General features: G+C 39.1%; 1 protein-coding gene across 1 annotated transcript in view; it reads left to right on the top strand.

Annotated features, from left to right (window-relative positions):
- adam28 (ADAM metallopeptidase domain 28) overlaps positions 1-20813 on the top strand; it is a 49292-nt gene that overhangs the window by 14440 nt on the left and 14039 nt on the right. Inside the window, exons 10-13 of the mRNA XM_061986026.1 lie at positions 1056-1137; positions 7152-7285; positions 9014-9191; positions 16836-16925. Coding sequence (XP_061842010.1) covers positions 1056-1137; positions 7152-7285; positions 9014-9191; positions 16836-16925 — 484 coding nt within the window. The remainder of the gene's footprint in view (positions 1-1055; positions 1138-7151; positions 7286-9013; positions 9192-16835; positions 16926-20813) is intronic.

Here is a 20813-nt window from a genome sequence, read left to right as displayed (position 1 = left end):
CCTGACTCTTCCAGGCTACGTTATACACCCCCCCCCCCCCCCACCCCCCCCCCCCAGTGTATAATGTAGCCCGGAAGAGTCAGGGCTGCATGGGATTCTGGGTATTTGTCCTGTTGTGTTTATGTTGTGTTACGGTGCAGATGTTCTCCCGAAATGTGTTTGTCATTCTTGTTTGGTGTGGGTTCACAGTGTGACGCATTATTAGTAAGAGTGTTAAAGTTTTGTTTTTTTTTATACCGTCCCCGTCAGTGTAACCTGTGTGGTTGTTGACCAAGTATGCCTTGCTGTCACCTACGTGATCAAGCAGAAGCCCCAGACAAGGTGTGGCTGATCAGGCACGCTGGTTGTAGTGGGTGCTATATGCTGTACCATCACGGCACGCATGACGCTGACAAGCGGAAGCCCCAAACAAGGTGTGGCTGATCAGGTACGCTGATTGTAGTGGGTGCTATATATGTTGTACCATCACGGCACGCATGACGCTGACAAGCGCCATTCACATAAAACCCGCGTGCCGCACCAGCATTCAAATTCCATATTAAGGTATGGGCAACGAGTCTGAGACCCCTGGTTCATACATAGCACAAAGCAAAAAAAACAACTTATTATGCAGTGTTATTTCATTTTAAATTTCAAAAATGTTTTTGGCTCCCATTATCTTTAATTTGTGAAACTGGTGAAAATGGCTCTTTGACTGGTAAAGGTTGCCGACCCCTGACCTACATGTTATTCGAAGAAGAAATTAAACTAAATTGAAAAATACATTTTTTTAAGCGAATATAAATGTATTTTGTGCTTAATTAATGTGTCTGCATGTTTGCTATTATCTATATTAACATGCAATTATTACTGCTGTCTGCACAGGCAAACCGTTTTGTTCTCTCATGTCCTCTCTCTCTCAAACTCTACACTTAATTTTTGTTTCCTCTGCGCTAGCTCAAGTTTTGACACAGCATTACGCTTGTGCCAAAAGGCAACCAATTATATTTACAGGTCTTGTGAAATCAGAGCTTTTGTCATTCAATACTTGCTCAGCCGTACCATTTCTCTTTCAGTGGTATTGACTTTGAAGGAGCCACTGTGGGACTGGCTTACATTGGGACTCTCTGTTCAGACCACTCCGTTGGGGTAGTGCAGGTAAGTTGTTGTACTGTACACAAGGCTTGTGTAAAATTCCTAATTGAATTAAGAATGTCTCCAAAATTACAAAGAGGAAGTACAATTTAAATTGTAATTGAAATAGATTTGAAATTCCATTAAATAATTTTGGTGTATTCCAGAATTGTGCTTTACGGTAAATTCGAATTCATGAGTGTTTTACATATTTCATGAGTGTATACCTTCATGTCGTCATGTAAACTTACTCCACTGTAACATTTTTTGTTACTTGGTGCTCAGTGCAACCAGGTTTTCTGTTAAAGGAGAACTGCACTTTTTTTTTTTTTTGCCTATCATTCAAAACCATTATGAGAGACAAGACAACAAATGTATTTTTTAAATGCATTTTAACTGGAAAATAAACAAAAATAAAACAATAAAGCCAATGGGAGGTACTCTATTCCGCCCATAAAACCCTCTAAAATAACTATCCAAAAAGCTCCAACAATTTACATTTTGTGACTTGAATATTATAAGTGTTAGTGATATTGTTATTATAAGCGCTAACGCAGACAAACTATTTATAGCAACGCTGTGATCAGAGGGAACTAACAAGCTATGTTGACATCATCTGCTAATGAGCTGCTTTCTTGCCTTGGAGCTCGTGAAAGTTTATTTGAGAATCTGGAATAAACTTTCACGAGCTCGAATCTCGATCATAAATAATGTCTCTTACTTGGAGAGTTGAAGGTTGAGGACATAATCCGACAAGTTAGTCAATTTTGGTTTCCAATTGAGACCCAGAAATGGCAAGAAAGACCCTACAAATCTCTTGGCTCCATCGCCCTTTTTTTCTTTGCGAGGATTATAAATCATTCTTCATCTAAACGGGAATATATGAACATCGTATCAGTCAGCATCCTAGTGACAGCAGACATTGTACAGTTAGTGTTGTTTCATTGATTATTAATAGTATATAGAATATTAACCAAGTATTAGCATTATTGTCTTTATTAGCGCTAATGTTAAAGACCTATATTGGAACATTGATCAGAGAGAGGCAATTTCCTTATGCTGCTGTATTGACATCATGAGCTGGTGAGCTGCTTTTTCGTCTCTGAGCTTGTGAAAGTTAATTCTAGATTATAAATCATGCCTCTCACCTTTTATAGTCAAATGATGTGGACATAAACTAAGATGTTGGTACACTTTGACGGCCAACTTAGTCCCAGAAATGGCGAAAAAGACCCGAAAAAGACGCTTTGTTCCACACCCCTTTTTTTCGCAAGGATTATGAGTCAGTCTTCATCTAAACGGGAATATATCAACATCCTAATAGTCGGTATCCCAGTGAGAACAGACATTGTTCACTAAGTGATGTTTTTTTATGTTTGTTGGCTCCCATGACGTCTGCAGTGAGAAGTAATCAATGATGTTGTCAAAGAACAAAGCAAACATTGTGATGCGTTTTTGAAATTGCTTAAAATGAGCAAATTATGTAAATATTACATGTTGTTATAAATGGGCCCGTTACTACATTACATATACTTAGAGCGTCTATAAGGATTGTGAATGATAGACAAAATTCCAAAAAAGTGCAGTTCCCATGTAACATGTTAGAATTGATGACAGTCATGCTAACATCAAAATGTTCAGCTCATTCTCCCAGGATTTTTATCATTCTACATTTTCTGTTAGCAGAATTTCCACAATTCTTACTACATCCACATTTGTGAAATTCAAATAAATATAAGTTATAGAAAATATGGAAAATGGTGGAACAACACTTTATTTTCCAGAAAGCTTTCATTCATCCAAGTATTCAAACTTGCCGTAAGATAGCTTCTGCGTCAGCAGCTAAATGGTTTTTGAGTTAGTAATGCACAACACAATGCGATAGTGCACAAATCTGTACTGACTGAAAAACAGGAACAATCATATTACAATATCTGTATAGTATTAGCCCACAATTCATGTTTTGTTTATACACAGATAGCTCGACAGTGTATGTAGTTGTTATAACAAGCATGATCGATATTATAACGACTTACTTGTTTGACGTTTGTCGTTTGGTCAAGCTGGCCGGGCACATTTTTTTCCAGTTGTTTTTGGTAAGTACTCCATTTCTGTGGGCATTACTTCCGTCTGCTCCAACGTTTCACCGTCATTTTGTGCTCACTTAGCTTCTATAACCAGCAGTTCATCCTACGTATATTCAGGCTCAAAAAGATAAGGTGAATCCTAGAGGTGTAACGGTACACAACAATTTCGGTTCGGTACATACCTCGGTTTAGAAGTCACGGTTCGGTTCATTTTCGGTACAGTAAGAAAACAACAAAATATAAATTTTTTGGGTTATTTATTTACCAAATTTGTAAACAATGGCTTTATCCTTTTAACATTGGGAACACTATAATAATTCTGCCCACGTTAATCAACATTAAACTGCCTCAAGTTGTTGCTCAGACTAAATAAAATGACAAAACCTTTCTTCTACATATAAAAAGTGCAACATAAAACAATTTCAAGTCAACTCATCATGCTTAATTTATTACAGCATTTGGGAAGCCTGTAGTTGATTTTTATAATGTAAATGTTATATTTTTATCAACATGTGATAGCAGGGACCCTGCCATTCAAAACTAGGCTGCTGCATTACTAATGATTAATGTAACTATAGCTGAAAAAATAGTACAATAGCAATTGGAGAGACTATTCATCCCTGAACACCATGGAGTTCATGTAGGCTTAATGATGCAGTTACATTATTATATCAACTATCAGAGACAGAAACTCTTCATTTAACATACTGTCCTTTTTTGCTGCTTAAGCACAGCTCAATCAACACAGAAAAAGGTAAAGTGAAATAACAGACAGACAGGGCTTTGCTGTCCATAACACACACACACACACCGCAAAATGAGCTAACGTTACGCTAAAAGCTAATTAGCCTTCACCTCAAGCCAGGATTGCGAGTGAGCTGAGCTGCCGTTTGTTTCTAGAACGTCAACGGGCTCATAGTGATGTTACTAGTAGTTGACTGGGAGGTGTTTATCATAATTTGGGAAGAGCCTGCAGCCTGATGCTTACCTGCTAAACACCTATCTGCTAACCCCACCGCAGAAGCACTGACTCCATGCGCTCTGAATACGCACTGCTGATTGGCTGTTACCGCTCTGCGTGTAACCAATCAGATGGTTGTGTGGGTGGGACAATGCTGGGTGCTGTGTAGAGTACTGACAGACACAGAGGCAGAAGAAGCGGAGCAGCTTGTTAAGACTTTAGCTTAGGCGGCTACTTAATATGTTCGTGTGGAAACTCGTTCGGTACACCTCCGAACCGAAACCCCCGTACCGAAACGGTTCAATACAAATACACGTACCGTTATACCCCTGGTGAATCCTCATTTGCCCGAAAATAGCCATCTTTGTTATCTATTACCAAGTCTGCCATGATTACAACACACACCTTTGTTTCCAGAATGAGGAACACAGACGTTCGTTTTGGAAGTCAGAAGAGCGTTGCTATGGGCACTGAAATAAATGCGTCCAGGAAATAAGTTCCGATAATGCTTAAAATGACCAAAATATGGTCAATATTGTACATATTACATATTGTTATGAACGTGTCTGTTACTACATTATGTATTATTAGCTGCATTTTGCAAGGATAGGGAACATTTGCATAGGGAACATTTTAAAAAGTGCAGTTCCCCTTTAAGTTTGTTTTGTGTCTAACATGTGAATGTGAGTGTGAATGTTGTCTGTCTTATCTGTGTTGGCCCTGCGATGAGGTGGCGACTTGTCCAGGGTAAATCCAGCCATCCCCTCCACACTTTGTTAGCTTTCCGTTGCATTTGACCGATGATGGTCATGGACTCGTGGTTGAGGGACAAGTTGTTTGATGTTGGAGGATAGAAAATGTTCAATGCATTGCAACAATCAGCTTTAATGCACTGTTGCAGCTCAATGATTTATGACCACGTCATAATGTGTTTTCGCGAGACGGGCGACTGTAGAGCGTGGCCGTTGGGGGGGTGTGGCTGCGGTGTCAAAAGCCACGGGATAAGAGGCTAAAGAGAGAGAGGCAGAAGCGTGCGGGCGTCTTCAGGGGTTAAATGTCTTGCTTGTGTGTGGGTCTGTGGTCATTCTCCAGATGGGAGTGTCATGTTAATTATTTTCTTTTTAAATTTTTTTGCGATCAATCGGTAGGATCCCAAAGATCGACCGTTCGATCTTGATCAACAGGTTGGCGACCCCTGACCTAAATAAACACTCCACAGGTGATGTAAAACGCAATTTAATCAAATGTCGACGTGCTAAAGTTAAAGTACCACTGATAATCACACACACACTAGGTGTGGTGAAATTCCTCTCTGCATTTGACCCATCCGCTTGTTCACCCCCTGGGATCTACAACCTCCAAAAGAAGGGTGTGCCTTTTCGAGGACTTCAAAGAACAAATACAGCAGAAGGAAAAAAGCAGCAAGGATTGCTTGTAAAGGAATCAAGTGAAAGTCTTGACTGGTGTAAAAGTACAAGTACAAGTTAAAGTTCATTAGATGATGAGCAGGCTGGAAGAACAATAGAAATGTCCTGTTGTTGCAACACGGTGATCTGAGGAAGAGGGTTTGTCAATGGCAACACTGTAGATTGCAACAGAATGTATGGTGCTCTTGAAATTAAAATGTTATTAATGTAAAGACAGACATACACGTCAACCACAGTTGTATTTTTCATTTACCAGTACAGGCGCTATTTTACTTAAGTCTACCGTATTTTTCGGACTATAAGTCGCAGTTTTTTTCATAGTTTGGCCGGGGGTGCGACTTATACTCAGGAGCGACTTATGTGTGAAATTATTAACACATTACCGTAAAATATCAAATAATATTATTTAGCTCATTCACGTAAGAGACTAGACGTATAAGATTTCATGGGATTTAGCGATTAGGAGTGACAGATTGTTTGGTAAACGTATAGCATGTTCTATATGTTATAGTTATTTGAATGACTCTTACCATAATATGTTACGTTAACATACCAGGCACGTTCTCAGTTGGTTATTTATGCCTCATATAACGTACACTTATTCAACCTGTTGTTCACTATTCTTTATTTATTTTAAATTGCCTTTCAAATGTCTATTCTTGGGGTTGGGTTTTATCAAATACATTTTCCCCAAAAATGCGACTTATATATGTTTTTTCCTTCTTTATTATGCATTTTCGACCGGTGCGACTTATACTCCGGAGCGACTTATACTCCGAAAAATACGGTACTTTGAAAGTTGAACACTATCTGTAAAATGACTCTGGTTCACTTCCATCAATTTTCTGTACGACTTGTCTTCTTTTGGCAAGACAAACGCAGGGCAGACATATACTGTGCACAAGCCCTTTAACGCTCACATTTATACCTGTGGACATTTTAAAGTCTTCAGTTAGTGTAATATGCATGTCTTTCAAATATTTAAGGAAGCACAGGGAGGCCGTGAACAATAAATATAAAGTCATCTTAAAACCTTTATTAAATCTTTTGCCCGTAGTGTTTCGAAAACATTTTCATCTAACTCTTAGGTAATGAGGAACAAAGATTAAGCAAAAAACACTAGTTGAGTCTTTCATGTGCTCTCTGAACTTGCGAAATTTGCTGATGTCACGCATAATGACAGTTTAGCATCAAAGTTTTGTTTGAGGCGTGGTTTTAGAGAAATATTTAGTTGAAGATGAAATTATTAAACAATTGCTGACACCCTTTAGCACAGAACAGATTATTGTTTGGGACGTGACATGATTAGACTAATTATTTAAGAAGCAGTGTTATTATTATTTGTAAAGCAATATATAATGGCAGCAGTCTTTGTTTTCTGTCCAAATATAAACAAGATGATGCAAACAATATTTAAAAGTCATAATTTGGCACCCTATGATCCCACACACACACGCACTACAAGGTTGTTGAAGAGGAAGTGGATATTTCTGAACGCCAGTTGATTGCAACAGAAGTCTAACCTCATGAGATTTAGAAAACTGTGACGCTTGTTCTTCCCAGGACCACAATAGTCGGGCCATCGCTGTGGGGGCCACACTGGCACATGAGATGGGCCATAATCTGGGCATGAATCATGATGACTCCAGTGCATGTGCCTGTTCTGGTGACAGCTGCATTATGGCTGGAGCCCTCAGGTAAGGAAAGCACTAAGGTATCTGCATTCACACAATGCATGTCAAACTTACAGTGAATGATCCTTCCAAAACACAACTTGTCAATAGAAAATAACATTTTACAGTTGACTATGAGAAAGAGTTTGTTTTCAAGAAAAGGAAGGCAGAAATCTGACCGCAGCTTGTTGTAACATGATTCTTGATGTTTCAACTGGTTTCAAAATGTCAACATAAAAAGAGACGTAAAAATGATCCATGCAGATTTTAACACCATTTATGCATTTTGTTTAAAAACCTGAACCTATAACTGAGGCAAACTGTGCAGAGTTTAATCTATGCATTTTCCTCTGCTCACGTTAGCCATTGGTTTAGATGGGAACTAGGGACTGTCCTGTATCCATCCACATATTTTGTCTCCATTGGTAGGACTCCAAAGCATTCCCAGACCATTCCGGTCATACTTGGGTCTGCCCTGACATGGTTCCACTTTGTCACCACAACAGTAGCAAAAACCACCAATAATGGAGGCATCTAAAAATGCCCATTTTTGATACTCCACACCAGGAGTCGTCACCCCGTCGATCGCGATTGACAAGTCGATCTTTGGGACTTTACTGGTTATCTCAAAAATGCTAGAAAACTGAGTGACCAACAGAGCTCCCAACCTGCACTCATTTTGATTTGATTTGATTTTTATTAAGGATCCCCATTAGCTGGTTGCCACAACAACCCACTAGTCTTCCTGGGGTCCACAAATTCAATACAATTACAAGTAAAAGCATATAATTATAACTACACAATACAAAAAATAAATAAAAGCATCAATAAGAAAACAAGCAAACAATTTACAGTCACAGAATAATAATAACCATATAAATATAACTATACAATACAAAACCAAACAAAAATCATCAACAAGCAAACTAATTTACAGACTCAAATAAAATATTACCGTATTTTTCGGAGTATAAGTCGCACTGGCCGAAAATGCATAATAAAGAAGGAAAAAAACATATAAGTCGCACTGGAGTATAAGTCACATTTTTGGGGGAAATTTATTTGATAAAAGCCAACACCAAGAATAGACATTTGAAAGGCAATTTAAAATAAATAAAGAATAGTGAACAACAGGCTGAATAAGTGTACGTTATATGAGGCATAAATAACCAACTGAGAATGTGCCTGGTATGTTAACGTAACATGTTATGGTAAGAGTCATTCAAATAACTATAACATATAGAACATGCTATACGTTTACCAAACAATCTGTCACTCCTAATCGCTAAATCCCATGAAATCTTATACGTCTAGTCTCTTACGTGAATGAGCTAAATAATATTATTTGATATTTTACGGTAATGTGTTAATGATTTCACACATAAGTCGCTCCTGAGTATAAGTCCAAACTATGAAAAAAACTGCGACTTATAGTCCGAAAAATACGGTACTTTCCTTTTAAAAACCTGTTTACTTTCAATGCCGGTGAGAATTCGAGGCAGGTTATTTCAGACCGATACAGATCTATAAAATTTGACCATTTTGACTCTTGAATGTGCGTGTAAGCTTTGCTGCTCTTGGGAGGTCATATCACTTTTCTGCAGTTTAAACATATTTAATAACTTGACTAATGTTTGATTCATAGATTGACAGTGCATTCAAACTACAACCACTGTAAAGCTTTGCCCTGACAGAAGAAGGTATTGTCGTCAGTACATATATTAACAAAATATTTACCCTCTATCCCACTAGCTACGACATCCCACGCTCATTCAGCAGCTGCAGCAGCAGTTTTTATGAGAGATACTTGACCAGCCGCACCCCAGGATGTATGCTGGACGAGCCTAACTACTTGAGTCTGGTGTCTCCCTCTGTCTGCGGCAACGGTTTCGTTGAAAAAGGCGAGCAGTGCGACTGCGGCTCTGAAAAAGTAAAAACACATACAAACACACACTGGTACTGTATTTGAATGTCAGTTCAAATAAGTTAGATGGCGGTAACAAAGGGCAGGTGGTGTACGCAGCTTTCCTGGCCTTTTTCCTCCTGCAAAGGTTTGTCATTTGTCAATACAAGCTCAGATAAACTATAGATTGACAATAGACTACGTTATCCTACAACGTCCTAAGGTTATCCAATAACATTTCAGGTGTGGAATGTGTTGGAATCTGCTAATTTAATGTTGCATGCCATTGTTTATTTTGTGAAATTAGCCATGACACAAAGGCATGTAATTATTATGGATGCTGCAGGAGACAAAAAGTGAGGGTAGGGGGAGTTGTCATACGTTGCTATTTTTAAAAACTGAATCTGAATAGGGGTCTGAATACTACCAAGTTATAGAGACCAGCTGCATATAAGGTATGTTAGAAAGCAGGGTTACAATGCCATCTACTGTACGGAGTTGTAACGACAAGTTACATTCAAACACATGGGACTCAAACAAGTTGACTTAAACGGGAACATTATCACAATTTCAGAAGGGTTAAAACCATTAAAAATCAGTTCGCAGTGGCTTATTTTATTTTTTGAAGTTTTTTTCAAAATTTTACCCATGACGCAATATCCCTAAAAAAAGCTTCAAAGTGCCTGATTTTAACCATCGTTATATACACCCGTCCATTTTCCTGTGACGTCACACAGTGATGGCAATACAAACAAACATGGCGGATAGAACAGCAAGATATAGCGACATTAGCTCGGATTCAGACTCGGATTTCAGCGGCTTAAGCGATTCAACAGATTACGCATGTATTGAAACGGATGGTTGTAGTGTGGAGGCAGGTAGCGAAAACGGAATTGAAGAAGAAACTGAAGCTATTGAGCCATATCGGTTTGAACCGTATGCAAGCGAAACCGACGGAAGCGACACGACAGCCAGCGACAAGGGAGAAAGCGAGGACGAATTCGGCGATCACCTTCTAACCAACGATTGGTATGTGTTTGTTTGGCATTAAAGGAAACTAGCAACTATGAACTAGGTTTACAGCATATGAAATACATTTGGCAACAACATGCACTTTGAGAGTGCAGACAGCCCAGTTTTCATCAATTAATATCTTCTGTAGACATACCCTCATCCGCTCTCTTCTCCTGAAAGCTGATCTGTCCAGTCCAGTTGGAAATGCATCTGCTTTGAGTGTCGCAGGATATCCACACATTCTTGCCATCTCTGTCGTAGCATAGCTTTCGTCGGTAAAGTGTGCGGAACAAACGTCCAATTTCTTGCCACTTTCGCATCTTTAGGCCACTGGTGCAACTTGAATCCGTCCCTGTTCGTGTTGTTACACCCTCCGACAACACACCGACGAGGCATGATGTCTCCAAGGTACGGAAAACAGTCGAAAAAACGGAAAATAACAGAGCTGATTTGACTCGGTGTTTGTAATGTGTTTGAGAAAATGGCGGATTGCTTCCCGATGTGACGTCACGTTGTGACGTCATCGCTCTGAGAGCGAATAATAGAAAGGCGTTTAATTCGCCAAAATTCACCCATTTAAAATTCGGAAATCGGTTAAAAAAATATATGGTTTTTTTTCTGCAACATCAAGGTATATATTGACGCTTGCATAGGTCTGGTGATAATGTTCCCCTTTAATATGCTTATTTGTGTTTCATTGTATCCATTAAACCATATCCAATTGTATTTACAATCCGCAAAGTATGTGAAAACACTGTTATAAACATCACAAAATGCCACAAATTCAGTCAGCCATTTTGAATATTGCGCTCTGAATACCTTTGGCTATTTTCGGAGAATGACATCACAGTAGTAACACTTCTGCACTCTGGCAATGTCATCAGATCAGTCATACTGGAAATACGCAAAAATTGGAAAGAGATGTGGTGTTTATCATTCTCAATCCTTATTTAAGACAAGAACGCATATGCTTGGCTTTTTTATGAATACAAAATTGTAAATAAATAGCATACAATTGAGTCAACAGGTCGAGGTTCCTCCGTTGTGCTCTTATACTCTCTCTAAATACATCCAGAAACTGCCAACAATATTCCATTTACATGTCGTGACCATGATGGTTCAAATGCGAGAATAGTTTCGCCACACCTAGTGTGTGTGACAATCATTGGTACTTTAAAGGGGAACATTATCACCAGACCTATGTAAGCGTCAATATATACCTTGATGTTGCAGAAAAAAGACCATATATTTTTTTAACCGATTTCCGAACTCTAAATGGGTGAATTTTGGCGAATTAAATGCCTTTCCAATATTCGCTCTCGGAGCGATGACGATCACAACGTGGCGTCACATCGGGAAGCAATCCGCCATTTTCTCAAACACCGAGTCAAATCAGCTCTGTTATTTGTTGTTTTCGACTGTTTTCCGTACCTTGGAGACATCATGCCTCTGCTTCGTCTCAAACTTGCTAAAAGTAAATCCTAGATTATAATTCATGCAGCTCTCACCTGGAAATAGACAAATGTGGCCGTGGTCTGACAGGCTGGTTGACTATCACATCCCCCGAGATAGCGAAATAGACCCCACAAGATGCTTCCTGCAGAAACTTTTTTTTAACCCTTCGTGAGAATTGCGATCGACTCTTCATCTGAACGGATTTATGTGAGCGTCCCGTCGGTCGGCATCCCAGCGAGAGTGGAAATATTACAATCAGTGTTTGTTTTATTCTGGTTTGTTATTGTTAGTTTGCAGTGGCGGGCCGTGCGTTTCCAACCTAGGCCTTCAGTGATGTCCGACTTCAATGATTACCTCTCAAAACACCATCATTGATGTCACCACATGACCATTGCTGGAGAAATACTATACAGGAACACATTTACGCACTACTGGTTATTGAACCACATCAACAGTGTACAAAACGGGTTATTTTCTGGCGCATTTAAAAATCAATTAAAACGCAATAGCAATTAAAACCTATCTTATGTGGTACTGTCAAAATTAAAATAGCAAAAAACATAGCTGAGATAGGCTCCAGCGCCCCCCGCGACCCCAAAGGGAATAAGCGGTAGAAAATGGATGGATGGATGGATATTAAAAGTTAAAAAAATAAAATATTTGAACTCACAATTCATAGCACCTATTTGACATTGTATAAGCCAGTGGTACCCCTTGTCATCGACTTATTTGAGTGAAAATGGCGAGCATTTCCCCATTTCATCGCCAGAACAGCTGAGCTAGCTTCCGGGCCTTGCCGACATCGTCTCACGAGAAGTGGTGTCTCTTTAAATATCCTTCTTTAAAATGGCCTTCCAAATATATATCTGCCACCTAATCAACGTTTTGTTCTCCTTCTCTGCTAGCCCGGTCTGGCTATGGTGCAACAACCTGCTTCCTGCTAAATTGAAACTTGTGATTGGATACTCACTTTGGAAGGACAAGTGAGTATCCAATCACAGTCTCGTTAACATCAGGCTACCTAGATACGCTACTGTCAACAACTTGTGATCTGATTGGCTATCGCAACTGTCTCTCAAATGTATGTGTTCTCAAATTCATCCGCTAACGGTTCCGATGAGTATCCAATCACAGGACGCGTAAATGTCACGTTCAACGTGAGGCCATCTAGAAGGCCTTACTGACAACAACTCGTGATCTGTTTGGCTATCGCAATTATCTATCAACTGTATGTGTCTGTTCACTTACAGTGCACAGACATTGTTGATTCTGAAGGCAGATTTGGTACAGCATGGCAACATAAGCTAGCTGAATTCTGATTGGATACAAACTTAAACTAAAAACAACAGAACTGGAAGGAGCATAGTATGACATGAAGAGAATATGAATGCTTTTAGATATTTCGGGAAAGTAAATTAAAAAATAATTGTATCTTTAATTATGATCATGATTTCTGGTTATGTTAGGCCAGCAGAGAAGGCCCTTGCTGGCACACCACTGTTAGTTTGTATGTTCAGCACCTAGCAATGCTGCGGATGCTAGTGTCACAATGAAACTGCATCCATCACTCAATTTCTAAAGCGTATTGCTCATCTTCTTTGTGTTCGGGCTCAAAAATATAAGGTCCTGGATCATAATTTGCCATAGCCGTTGGCTCTCACAAAGTCTGTTTGATTAGCATTGTTGTTGATGGGAAAGAGATCTTTGGCTCCTAGCGCGAAGTCACGCTTCCTCATTATCTTTCAAAATGGCTAAGGAATCTCCGTGTTATTGATATTATTTTGATCATATCTATTCATTTGCAAACTTTGGAAGTCTTTTGGTGTCATAAATCAGACATTTATGATAATAGCTTCAATATAGAGGCAACTTCTTTTTTCCACTCTACTGGTACTTTCAAGATTATGCAAGTTGTACATTTAAATTTACAGCATGCCTTAATTGTTTTAGGGGTTTGTGTTAAAGCATTAGCCTAGTTAATGTTTGGCTAAAAACATTTTTTCTTGTATTTTTGTGGCAAGTGGTTTCAGACATTGAGCGGTGAAGTCTATGTGCTTCATTATACACTGCATGTGTGTTGGAAGGGTTGCAAGCAACTATTTAACAGATACAGAGCATTTAAGGCTATTTTTTAATAGCTCACTTGAAGGAACGTGTTGCAGAAGGCCATGTTGTGACTGTGAGATGTCCAGTTTAAGATTGTACGAACATTTTCAAGTGAAAATCTTCATGTCTCAGAAACTGACTTTTTGCTAATACTAGTATTGGTTACAGGGCAGCATGATGGCGCTGTTGTTAGCGATCATGCCTCACAGTAAGAAGGTCCTGGGTTTGATTACCGGGCTAGGGATCTTTGTGTGTGGAGTGGTGTCTGGAGCACAATAGTTCCATATGTCTGGGAACGCGACCGAAGTGTCAAATCTTATTTTTAATAAAGTATCGGGATCTCTTCCATTACATAGTTTGATTTTTTTACTAGTATCTGCTTGTTGCAGGAAGATTTAAGCCTCTTTTTTATTCAGATAGTTCAAATCTTAGCGAACTGCAGCCATCTTAGCTTGTTTGACCACCACTGGATTTCACATCCGGGAAGAAGTCACGTGTTGGAATACAAGCAATTGATACATTATTAATGGGATATAAATAAATAAATAAATGATAAATGGGTTGTACTTGTATAGCGCTTTTCTACCTTCAAGGTACTCAAAGCCCTTTGACACTGCTTCCACATTTACCCATTCACACACACATTCACACACTGATGGCGGGAGCTGCCATGCAAGGCGCTAACCAGCAGCCATCAGGAGCAAGGGTGAAGTGTCTTGCTCAGGACACAACGGACATGACGAGGTTGGTACTAGGTGGGGATTGAACCAGGGACCCTCGGGTTGCGCACGGCCACTCTCCCGCTGCGCCACGCCGTCCCATAATATATATATAATAATATATAATAATAGATATAAGATATTACTTTTGTTTTGCCCATTTCAACACACATGTATGCTTATGGTATTAGTTTATTTCAAACATGCATACAGTTACAATGTGGCTCAGCGCAAATTTACAGTTTCACATTTAAGCATGTCCGAAAAGGAGTCGGAAGAAGCAGAGCTGTGGTTGTTTTGTTCAGATAGTTCAGCATGTATTGACCTACAAATGTATCAAAGTGCCCCCACATTCTTTTGTTCGTCTGTCAATTGAAAAAGTTTGGACATCACTATTCTAATGCTTTGAAACATTGTTTCTAAAGCTGGGAACAAACCTTGTAATGGTTTAGTGTTTGTAATAATGTTGGCAGGAATATATGGCAACTTATGAATGTGTTCCGAGTAAGGCTGCAGCTAACGATTATTTTTCTATCGATTAATCTATAGATTATTTTTTTCGATTAATCGGTTAATCTATAGATTATTTTTATTTTTTCGATTAATCTATAGATTATTTTTCCTTTTACCGATTATTTTTTTATTTAAAATGAAGATGAAAAAATAAATGTAGGCCAGTTTTTTCAAAAGGCATGGCTTTTATTTACAAAAAAAAAAAGTATGGCCACTCAGTCAACATTGACAACAACATGAGAAAATGAGAAAATATTCTGTAACAATGTAAACATTTAAAACTTTTAACATTTAACAAAATTAAAAGTAGCTTATTTGCTTTTTAATGTGTAAATATAAAAGTAAACATCCAGTGCAAAAAAAGTGCGTATTTCCTTGAATTGGCGCCAGGTATATAGTATTCGCATGCCTCGAATTACTGCCGGGTCAAACTCGTTTCGCAAAATAATTAGCGCATGCTTAGCATTACCGCCGGCTCAGGATTAACGCCGGGTCAAACTCGTTTCGCAAAATATTATTTTTATTAGCGCATGTCTAGAATTTCCACCGGGTCAAACTCGTTTCGCAAAATAATTAGCATATGCCTAGAACTTCCGCCGGGTCAAACTCGTCCCGTCACGAGTCATCATTTTCAAAATGTAGGAGGCTGATTTCAATCATTTGAAATCGCATAAAGGGAAGAAGATTAAGAGCTATTCAGTAGGATTTAAGGTCCAAGCTATTGAATATGCTAAAAAGAACAGTAAGGAGCTATGTTTTATTAATATACCGTAGCTGTGTGTGTCAAATATGAGTCATTAAATGACTCCCGCCTCCTGCTGGTAGAGGGCGCTAGTGATCCTTCTTGCGACTACCGGTACTGCAGAAGACCGGTGCTGCAGAAGAAGACAACAAGCAACAAGAGTGAGCAGTGATCGTTTGCTTGCACTTTTAACATGGAGGATTACATATCTAAAATAAAACAGTTTTCTAAACTGGACTTTCAATTGAAGCAGGAGGTAATACTTAAAGGAATATCTCCATCGAGACAGAGAGACTTTTAAAACTGAAGAAAGATAAGGAAGACTTCTATAAACAAGTTATCGATGCTTTTGATCAGAAGCAGCTGCGCATGGACTCATAAGTAAAGGTAAGACCATAATAATGTTTTTTTAATTAAATGTGCTTTTCATGATGGTATCCTTACATCACTCAAATTTATAAGCGCAGGCCTAAATTTACCCCACGCCTTTTGGTAAGCGCAGGAGTGAGAAGAGGTTTTAAATTAATTAGCGCCCCGGAGGCTATTCAAGGAAATAAGGTATGCGACGCGTCCACGCTCAAAAACAGCGTCGACGTATTTACGTAATCGATTACGTCGACGCGTCGTTTCAGCCTTAGTTCCGAGTACGCTATCTGTACGCTATCTGCTATGCTTGTGTTTTTATCAGCCAAAAGTAATTTTCTGTGCCGTGCAGTGATTTTTTTTTTCTCAAAATTTCCTGAATAAATCAATTAATTATATTTATATAGTTCTTTTTCACACAATTGTCTCACAGCGCTTTACATTGAGAAACCCATACATTGCAGCTTGGTGGTGGGAAGCTACATTTATACCAGTGTGGGTGGCGCTGGGAGCAAGTGTCTTGCCCAAGGACACAACCGCAGTGACTAGGATGGCGGAAGCTGGAATCGATCCAGGAACCCTCAAGTTTCTGGACCGACTGTGTCCGAACTGAATGATGTCTCAAAATGCAGTCTTCTTAAAATATTTACTAACTACTGGTCACAAAGGCACAAAACATATTTGATGACAAAATTAGGATCTATTTTTCATGTTCCGGAAAGGAAGATGTCCTGTAAAATCACTGTTTTCTGTCTATAGGAGTGCACCAACCCATGCTGCAATGCCACCACCTGCACCCTGAGTGAGGGCTCCCAGTGTGCAGCAGGCGAATGCTGTGAAAAGTGTAAGGTGAGTAAACAAAAATCCACATAATAGACAGCAACACTCATGTGTTGCAATGTAAGTCAGGTACAGTGCTACTTCAACCTACGAGTAACTTGAGATACGAGTTGTGTGCTTTTTTATGATTAACTTTCCAGCATAGTTTAAAGATGACTGCTCTTTTTTGGAAGTTTGCCTATCATTCGCAATCCTTATGTAAGATAAGAACACATATTTTTAACGCATTCTAAATCGTAAATTAATGTGATCAAAAGTCAGTTTACAATGGAAGTCGCTGTATTCTGCCTACAAAATCCTTTAAAAAAACATCTAAACACCTCCATTAAGGTTTTATATACATGGTGTAAGTAACAGGCACATTTATAATAACATGTAATATTCACGTATTTTGGTCATTTTAACCAAACACAACACATTAGTTTAAAAAACGCATCATGACTTCTGTTTTTTTCTTTGACAACATCATGATTACTACTCACTGCAGACTTCATGAGAGCCAACAAACACAACAAAACAGCACTTACTGTACAATGTCTACTGTCGTCTACTGTCATTAGGATGCTAATATTGTTATATTCCAGTTAAGATGAAGAATGACTCATAATCCTCACGAGGAAAGAGGGGGTGGAAACAAGCGTCTTTTTGTGTCTTTCTCGCCATATCTGGGTCTAAATTGGCTGTCAAAGTGTACCAACTTGTCAAATGACATCCTCATTCTTTTACTATCAATGTGAGAGGCATGATTTATGATCTAGAATACTGTGGGGGGGCGTGGCCTGGGGACCTGCAGCGAAGCGGGGTGTGTCAGGATCGGCTTTGAGATTAGTGACAGGTGCGTAGATGACACAGCTGTGAGTGTTTGTCTGATCATCTGTCGCTCTGTTAAAGGCAGCAGTCAGGAAGGTTAAGGTTAACCCTAACTAACTAATTGTTAGTTAGGGTGGTTGATGGTGGAGAACGAGCGAGAGCAAGAGAGACTTTAACATGGCTGAAAAGCCCAAGAAGGACAACTTATTGAAAAATAAATCATTATTCACAAAGATGAACACGGCTGTCATGTCCGTCATTGGTGGTCCAGAGAACCCGGAGGAGCAAGACATCCACAAATACTTTTCCACGAGCACCAAGGCAAAGAAGCAGCTCACCAGCCCAAGCTAGTGATCACAACCCTGCTTTCAATAGTTTGTCTGCGTTAGCGCTTAGATTTACAATATCATTAATACTTGGTTAACATTCAAGTCACAAAATGTAAATGCAATATTGTTGGCGGTTTTTAGATGGTTATTTATTGGATTTTATTGGCTCTATTGTAAGCGAACTTTTCTAATGGTTGTGAACGATAGGCAAAATTCCCCAAAAATGCAGTTCCCCATTAAGTTATGAGCCACTCTGTAGCGTACAGTAGCTAATGATTTTCAACTATTGACAACAAAACCTGTAGCAGGAATCCAGCTTCCACAGCCTTCCCGCCGACAACCTTCTGCGGCTGATATGTGTTCCTCCAGAAACTGATCCGGGGTCTCTATCCCAGCTAGTAATTATCCCAGCAAGTCGCCTGACAAGTGTCAAGCTTCTCTAACACTGACTGCAGGATATAGCATAACTAGGAATAACATACTTTTCAGAATCAGAATCAGAAATACTTTATTAGCGTATTTTTCGTAGTATAAGTCGCACCGGAGTATAAGTCGCACCTGCCAAAAATGCATAATAAAGAAGGAAAAAAACATATATAAGTCGCACTGGAGCCCGGCCAAACTATGAAAAAAACTGCGACTTATAGTCCGAAAAATACGGTAATCCCCGTGGGGAAATTTAAATTTTCAGCACAATCCCATTCAAGATCAGACAAACATTACAGGGAGACAGAACATGATCGCTAACGTGTCTGCCAACTTACAAAAAAGGTGAGATACAGGTAAACAATGAGGGGGGGGGGGGAATTGGTCTAAGCCTTCAATACCATTACTCACAGCCATCGGTAAATTGGCTAATTATACATGTGAAATCTATTGAGACGGAACGGCAAAGCACGGATTAAAACCTATTCAATTAATTTCAAAATGTGGGGCTGCTTAAGATAAGAGCGTTAAGATAAGAGCGTTACGAGCTTGGCCGTGGAACTCGATGTGCTTTTAAGTTGAAATACCACTGTATATGATGTGATGCAGCAGTCTAGTGGGCTAAAATGAAGTATAAATACTGACAGCAAACATATCTTGTATCCATTGCTTAAATTAGCCATAAAAAGTATCTGTATTCAATAATATCAACAGTATACTTACTTATTTATTTTGTTATATGTATTATAAATGTGTATTTATAATAGAGATTTGCAAAAATGTTAAATAATTAATGACAATGCTTGCCTCAGTCTGACTAAACAATAGGATTTGACAAACTTTTGGGACATATTCTCATACTTTTTATAAATTAGCCTATTACCACATGCTGGTATTTTTAACATAGGTAAACCAGTATGTTCTTGCATACTAGTACACCTCAATGTATGAGTGTGTAATAACTTTGGGATCGAGTATTCAAAATAGTTTCCTAAACTGTCTTATTAGTCGATTAACGAGACCCCGACTTAAAAACAAGTTGAAAAACTTATTCGGGTGTTACCATTTAGTGGTCAATTGTACGGAATATGTACTGTACTGTGCAATCTACTAATAAAAGTTTCAATCAATCAATCAAAGTCATTAAAGGACATATAGCATTCAGACATACTTGCCAACCTTGAGACCTTCGAATTCGGGGTTGGTGGTAGCAGGGGTGTATAATGTAGCCCGGAAGAGTCAGGGCTGCATGGGATTCTGGGTGTTTGTTCTGTTGTGTTTATGTTGTGTTAAGGTGCAGATGTTCTCCCGAAATGTGTTTGTCATTCTTGTTTGGTTTTGGTTCAAAGTGTGGCGCATTATTAGTAAGAGTGTTAAAGTTGTTTTATATGACCACTGTCAGTGTAACCTGTGTGGCTGTTGACCAAGTATGCCTTGCTGTCACGTACGTGTGCAAGCAAAAGATGTATATTGTTTAACAAGTGTTGGGCTGGCACTCTGTTAATACAGATTGTAGAGGGCGCCAAATGCTGTACCATCATGGCACGCCCTTATTATAGCCGTAAGGGTAAAAATAGGTGAATATTAATCCCGGGAGTTTTCTGCGAGAGGAAGTGAAATCTGGAAATCTCACGGGAAAATTGGGGGGTTCAGCAAGTAAGCTGCTGAGCCGCATCAGAGTGATCAAAGAGCCGCATGCGGCTCCGGAGCCGCGGGTTGCCGACCCCTGCTCTAATTGCAATCAAATCGATGCCCTGAGACTTCAAAATACCTGTAGGTGTTGCATAAATCGAATCCAGGTGTGTCCAAAATGCGGACAAGCGGCCATTTGCAACCTGCAGCTATTTTTTTATTGGCACGCAACACATTATACAGACAAAATAAACATATCCCAGATTAGAACATTACACACAAAAAAGAATAGACCAGTCTAATTTAAAAAAAAATAGCTAGAAAAAAATGTGGATACTCTGGAGACTCTAGATCAGGGGGTCTGAAACCTGCCGCTCTGGAGCCACATGTGGCTCTTCTGCCTCTTTGTTGTGGTTCCCTCACATTTTTTTAATCCAGCCTGTGTGTTCAGTTCAGCTTCTCGAGTGTGCAACTTCTTGGGCAAGCTAACCATGAATACTTGCAAATAAAGAAAATAGAAAAGGAAAAATTGTTTAATTTCACATGGACAAGTAGTTTTTTTCTGTAAAAAAAAAAAAAGTTACAACTTTTAAAGGTTTATATAAGCTGCCTTACGTTTTGCAGCTCTTTACTAGTTTTTTCAATGGGAGAGGCGCAAAATGTCTCTTGATAGTAAAGTTGGTCTCGATCTGTCACATAC

This window comes from Nerophis lumbriciformis, linkage group LG12 (assembly GCF_033978685.3).
Source record: "Nerophis lumbriciformis linkage group LG12, RoL_Nlum_v2.1, whole genome shotgun sequence".
NCBI classification, from domain to species: domain Eukaryota; kingdom Metazoa; phylum Chordata; class Actinopteri; order Syngnathiformes; family Syngnathidae; genus Nerophis; species Nerophis lumbriciformis.
Note: the sequence above shows the minus strand (reverse complement) of the source record. Positions and strands in the feature narration are given on the sequence as shown.